Here is a 5,744-nt window from a genome sequence, read left to right on the forward strand (position 1 = left end):
ATTATATTAGTTTTAATCATTTTAGACCAATTAGCTTATGCTCCACTATTTACAAGATCATTTCAAAGTTATTACCACCACACTAAAAATGTTGCTAGGCAAAATTATTCATCCTTTACAAGGTGTGTTTATTCCGGATCGACTAATTTAGGATAATATTATGTTAACACATGAGGTGTTTCACTCTTTTAGGAAAAAATCAGGTAAGGAGGGTTGGCTAGCTATTAAGCTAGATATGAAAAAGGCTTATGATAGGTTAGAATGAAACTGCATTTATACGACTCTTAGAAAAATAATGTTTTAAAAAATGGTGTGACTGGATTTATGCTCGCATTTCTTCGGTTTCCTTTTCAGTTTTAGTCAATGGTATTATAGGAGAAAGTTTTTTCTTCGCGAGGAATTAGACAAGGGGATCTATTGTTTCCATATTTATTACTTTATGTGTTGAGATGTTGGCTAGGGAATTAGCGTCAACTAGTCTGGAAAAGGAAAAACTTATAGGTGAGTCAGTTGGTACGGTAAATCTGGTGTTAAGATTCCCTTTCTCACATTTGCTGATGATACTATGATATTTTTTTTATTCTAAAGCCTCGGATGTGAGTTGTCAACATATTAAGAATATTTTAGACAAATACTGCTTAATGTTAGAGCAGCTGGTTAGTTTTCATAAGTCTGCCTTCAGGAAATGTTCATGTTCAGTTAAAAGCTAATTTTAGTAGAATCCTTGGTATGACTGAATCTTCTTCTTTCGGAGATCACTTGGGATGTCCTATCATTGATTCTTGTGTGACTAAAGAGACATTTGGGAAATTCTTATCTAAGTCTGTGAACACATCACCAAAGTGGAAAGCGAATGCTTTATCCCAGGCAGGTAGGACAGTTCTTATTCAGGCTAATTTGGCTACTAAAGCTAATTTTTGGATACAAAACTTCAAGCTTCCCAAGGTTATTCTGAATAGTTTAGATAAAAAACATACAAAAATTTATTTTGGAATAAAAACTTGGATAGTAAAGGACGTAAACTTATAGGTTGGGACCGTATTTGAACTCTTAAGGCTAGAGGGGATGGGGAGTTAGTCATTTAGGTTTAGAAAAGCTGAGCCTCATAATACGGCTCTGTAAATTGAGCTTCTTTAGAAGTTAGTTAAGAATCACCCTAGATTATTGGTTAAATTAATTAAGAAAAAGTATTATAAAAAAAATAATATAATGTCTTTAAGTTTCAAACTTTGCTTCTTGGCAATGAAAAAATCTAATGAAGCTTCGGCTAATTTTTCGTAAAGGCCTTAGGAGGCATTTAGGAAATGGTCGTAGTATTAACTTTTGGTTAGATAATTATTGGGTTTTTCTTATCCCCTCAAAGAGTTGGCTCTCCCTAGTTCTTTGTTAGTTAATAAAACAGTGGTTGACTTCATTTGGGAGCATGGTCAATGGAATAAGGAAATGCTGGGTGAAGTCCTTCCTTCCAATGTTGTTTCTCAGATTTGCAAACTCTATATTCCGGGAAATGTCACCCAGGATACTCTTGTTTGGGGTCTTACTTCTGATGGAGAGTATTCGGTTAGGACTGGAGCTAGGTCAACTCAAGGTGATTTAATGATCATTATGAAGATGTTGAATTTAAATGGATTTGGAAATTGAATGCTCCTCCTAAAATTAAAAATTTCTAATGATGGTCTCCCAACTAAATATCGTCTTGAAAAGAGCCATATTTTTCTCCCCAAAGAATGTATTTTTTGTAATTTCCATACAAAATCTGCCTCGCAATCATTTTTTGGTGCCCTTACACGTAGGTAGTTATGACTACTCTTAGAAACTCTTATAATTGACCTTCTCTTCCCGCTTGTACCTTTATGGAAGTATGCACTTTTAGTCAATTGTTGGACCTATGTGCTAAAGCTTCGTTGACTAACCATATTCTCTCCTTTGCTACTACATGGTGGTTTATCTGGTTTGCCAGGAATAAACTTATTTTTAATAACGAAAGCTTGTCCTTTAGAAAATTGAGTATTTTAATTGTTAACTATGATATAAATTTGTCTAAAGCCAATTCTAATGGTCTTTCTGATAGTGGTTCCTTGGTTCGTAGGCCCGCTCCTAGTGAGGGTTCTCGGTCCCGATCGGGTCAAAATGTTATTTGGTCTCCTCCTCTGGAAGGTTATTTTAAGCTTAATTTTGATGATTCGGAGCTAGTAAATGGTAATGCTTCTATTGGGTTTGTTATTCGTAATGACTAGGATGAATTGATGCTAGCCGGTGCTACAGGTCTGGGCTCTTCCCTATCTATCCTTCAGGCGAAAGCTTGGGCTTTGATTAAAGGTTTAAAAGGGGCTGCCCATCTAGCCATTCACAATATTGTGATTGAAGGAGTTAATCTAGCAGTTGTTAATGCAGTTAAGTCAGTTTGGAAGATTACTTGGGAAATTAACAATATTGTTGTTGATGTAGGGGTGCAGCTGGCTCGGTTCGCGGATTGGCGCATTTCACATTGCTATCGTGAAGCTAACAAGGCTGCTGATTTTATAGCATTTAAGGGCCATAATTATTCGTCTATATCGGTATCCTCCTTATTGTTATGGTTTTCCCTTATCATCCACAGGCATGTTTTAGGTTGGCCTCCAGATTAGAAGTCTGGCCTAAGTTTATTTTCCTAATTAAAAAAATCATTACTTCTTAAGCCTAAGTTGATAATTTATTTATATTATTGATTTTCTAAGTTGATTGCTTCTCGCCCCCCTATGGCCATATGCCCTATCTGCTTGTTCATGGTTATATATAGTAGTACTTACTTGTTACTACTTTTTTTTTAGCATCCCCACTAGAGATCATGGTAAGATGAAAAGTCCTGCCAAATCGACACCTCTCACATGTAGACCTGATCTGAGTTTGCGATGAGACACTTTGAGAGTTGGGGGATAGTAAGGGGAAATCCTCCCCCAAAGTGCCCCTGGTGGAGATCGAACTCCTAAATTAGAAGTTGAAAGGTTATTTCTTTACTATTGCCTAGCTTGGTAGTTGGTACCTACTAGTTACTACTTAGGTACTTGTAAAGTCATGCTATATAAATATTCATCAATCTCCAAATGAATATTTTTGTGCCTATCTAAGAGGAGCTTAAATAAGGTTCGTGGTAAAAAGAAAACTTAGTGGGACTTCCTTATTCTGAACTTTAAAAGGTTACCTTAAGGTTTATCAACGAAGTTTAATCTATTGACTCTCCTTTTGGGGACCTATATTAGTATTGATAAATTCTTTTTTGTTGCATACAGGGTTATTGATTAATTATGAGATGATATGTATCTTATTGATATACAAGTATTATATATATATTTATTTGTTTAGTTATGCAATGTTTTATTTTTTAGATTAGTCTCAATGAATCTTAAACTTTTACTCTCTTTTTTTTATTTGGAAAATCTTAAACTTTATGGATTTGATATATGTTTAAATTTTTTTTTTTGGTAATTAAGATAACATTAAGACCAAAAACACAATACACCTATAGGAAGCAAGCAACAACAAGCCCCATCAGGCCTCTGGACATGCCCAGAAATTACAAATTCTCAAGCCATGTTTTCTCACTACTCCTAACCTTCTTACGAAGAGTTTGTAAGACCATATGTTTAGTAGTATGTTTAATGTCTTTAACTGTATTACCTATAGTATTAACAATATGTTCCCAATAATCTAAGTTCATGTTTCTCCAAATCATATACACAGTATTAGCAATAGCAGCAAATGCAAGCTGACTTTTAAAACTAGTCCCATTGTATCTGTCTTTCACCCATCTACAAAGCTGATGCAGCAGGTTCCTGCGACCCCACCTTATTCCCAGCCATTCAAGGACCATTTGAATACATTGACTGTTGAAAACACATTCAAAAAAGAGGTGATTAATATCCTCAACATGTAGATGGCATGTGGGGTACACATGTTGTCAGTGCTCACTCCAAACTAAAACAATCTATCTTTTGTCTTCAGTATTTTATGGATGGCTAGCCAGAGAATAAATCTATGTTTGGGGAGAGAGTATCTATTCCAAACATATCTACACCATTGCACCTGTCCAAGATTGCTCTGTGCACCAAGGCTACTATATTGCTGCTTAATACTAAAGGTATTATTGTGTAACCACTGGTCACTAAGTAGAGTGAGACTCACAGTTTGTTTAGCTTTACATATATATTTCCAAGCCCAGCTGGCACTGCTAGGGGTCATATAAGAGCTCCAATTATCACCCTTGGTATAAATGCAGTTCACCCATTTCACCCAAAGGTTCTCCTTTCCTTGAGAAATATGCCAAGCCAGCTTGTTGATTGCAGCAATGTTCCATGTTTCAATATCTCTAAACCTAAGCCCACCAACCTTCTTACTTTTACACACATCCTGCCAAGCAATGGCACCATCTTTGATGTTATTATAAGTTCCAGTCCACAAGAAACACCTATACACATAATTAACTTCTTGCGTAACAGATTTAGGGAGCACAAATATCTGACCCCAGTATACATGGATACTCATTAAAACACTATTAATTAGTTGACACCTAGCAACAAATGAAAGATGGCTTGAGCTCCAAACTTTTATTCTATGAACCATTCTTTCAATAAGAGCATGACAGTCTGTAGCTTTAAGCTTCATTGTGGAGATGGGAACACCCAAGTACTTAAAACGCAAAGCCTCTTTGGTGAACCCACTCACATCAGTAACTCTCTGAATTTCTTGTTCATTCATACCAGCAAAATACATCTCAGATTTGTTCTTGTTCACCTCAAGTCCAGAGACATTAGAGAACATCTACATACCTTGCAACATGGTATAGATTGACCTGAAATCACCATTGCAGGACAACAGTAGGTGATCTGCAAAACATAGGTACACTAGCTTTAGCTCCTTACACCTAGCATGATATTTGAATCCTTCTTGCTCACTTACAAAGCATAGGATCTTGTCAAGATAATCCATGCATAGGGCAAATAAAAGATACATTGGGTCCCCTTGCCTCAAGCCTTTATAGCCCCCAAAGAAACCACATGGGACACCATTAAGCATAATAGAAAACCTGGGAGTCTTGACACACACCATGATCCTCTCCATAATCCAGCTCGGAGCTCCAATTCCCTCTAGCATTTGCTGAACAAAGTCCCAATTTATAGTGTCATAAGCTTCCTTGAGGTCCAATTTCAACAAGTAACTATCTCTAGTAGCCTTCCTCTTGTACATCTTTACCAGATCTTGACAAATCATGACATTGCTGAGAATGCTCCTGCCCACAACAAAAGCTCCTTAACTGGGGGAAATCACATTAGGGAGAATTTTCTTCAATCTCTCACTAAGAAGCTTGGTAATACATTCATATAGGACAGAGCTGCAGTCTATAGGTCTGAAATCCACCACACTTTCAGGGCACTTTACCTTGGGCACCAATGCTAAAGTGGTTACATTGATCACCTTTAGTAACTTATCAGTCTTGAAAAAATCCAGTATAGCATCAGCCACATCATTACCTACCACCTCCCAACAATGCTTTAAAAACTTACTATGGAACCCATCAGCTCCAGGAGCTTTACCATCAGAGATGCTAAACATGATTCTCCTCACATCCTCCCTAGTGAACTCAATATTCAACACCTGCAAGTGCTCTTCATTCGGCCTATTTCCCCTATTCATGATAGCATGCATGACTGTTTTCTTCTGCTCCTTACAAGCAAACAAAGCCTGGTAGTACTCAATGAATGCCTCCT

At 36.8% G+C, this 5,744-nt stretch overlaps 1 protein-coding gene across 1 annotated transcript; it reads right to left on the minus strand.

Annotated features, from left to right (window-relative positions):
- Window positions 1-3,553: 3,553 nt before the first annotated feature.
- Window positions 3,554-5,223, minus strand: LOC104901856 (uncharacterized). Its single transcript, XM_010689482.1, has 3 exons — window positions 4,936-5,223; window positions 4,055-4,797; window positions 3,554-3,863 (listed from the first exon to the last, which is right to left on the minus strand). The coding sequence occupies exons 1-3, from the start codon at window positions 5,221-5,223 to the stop codon at window positions 3,554-3,556; spliced, it is 1,341 nt and encodes a 446-aa protein (XP_010687784.1).
- Window positions 5,224-5,744: the final 521 nt, after the last annotated feature.

This window comes from Beta vulgaris, chromosome 8 (assembly GCF_026745355.1).
Source record: "Beta vulgaris subsp. vulgaris cultivar EL10 chromosome 8, EL10.2, whole genome shotgun sequence".
Classification (NCBI taxonomy): Eukaryota; Viridiplantae; Streptophyta; class Magnoliopsida; order Caryophyllales; family Amaranthaceae; genus Beta; species Beta vulgaris.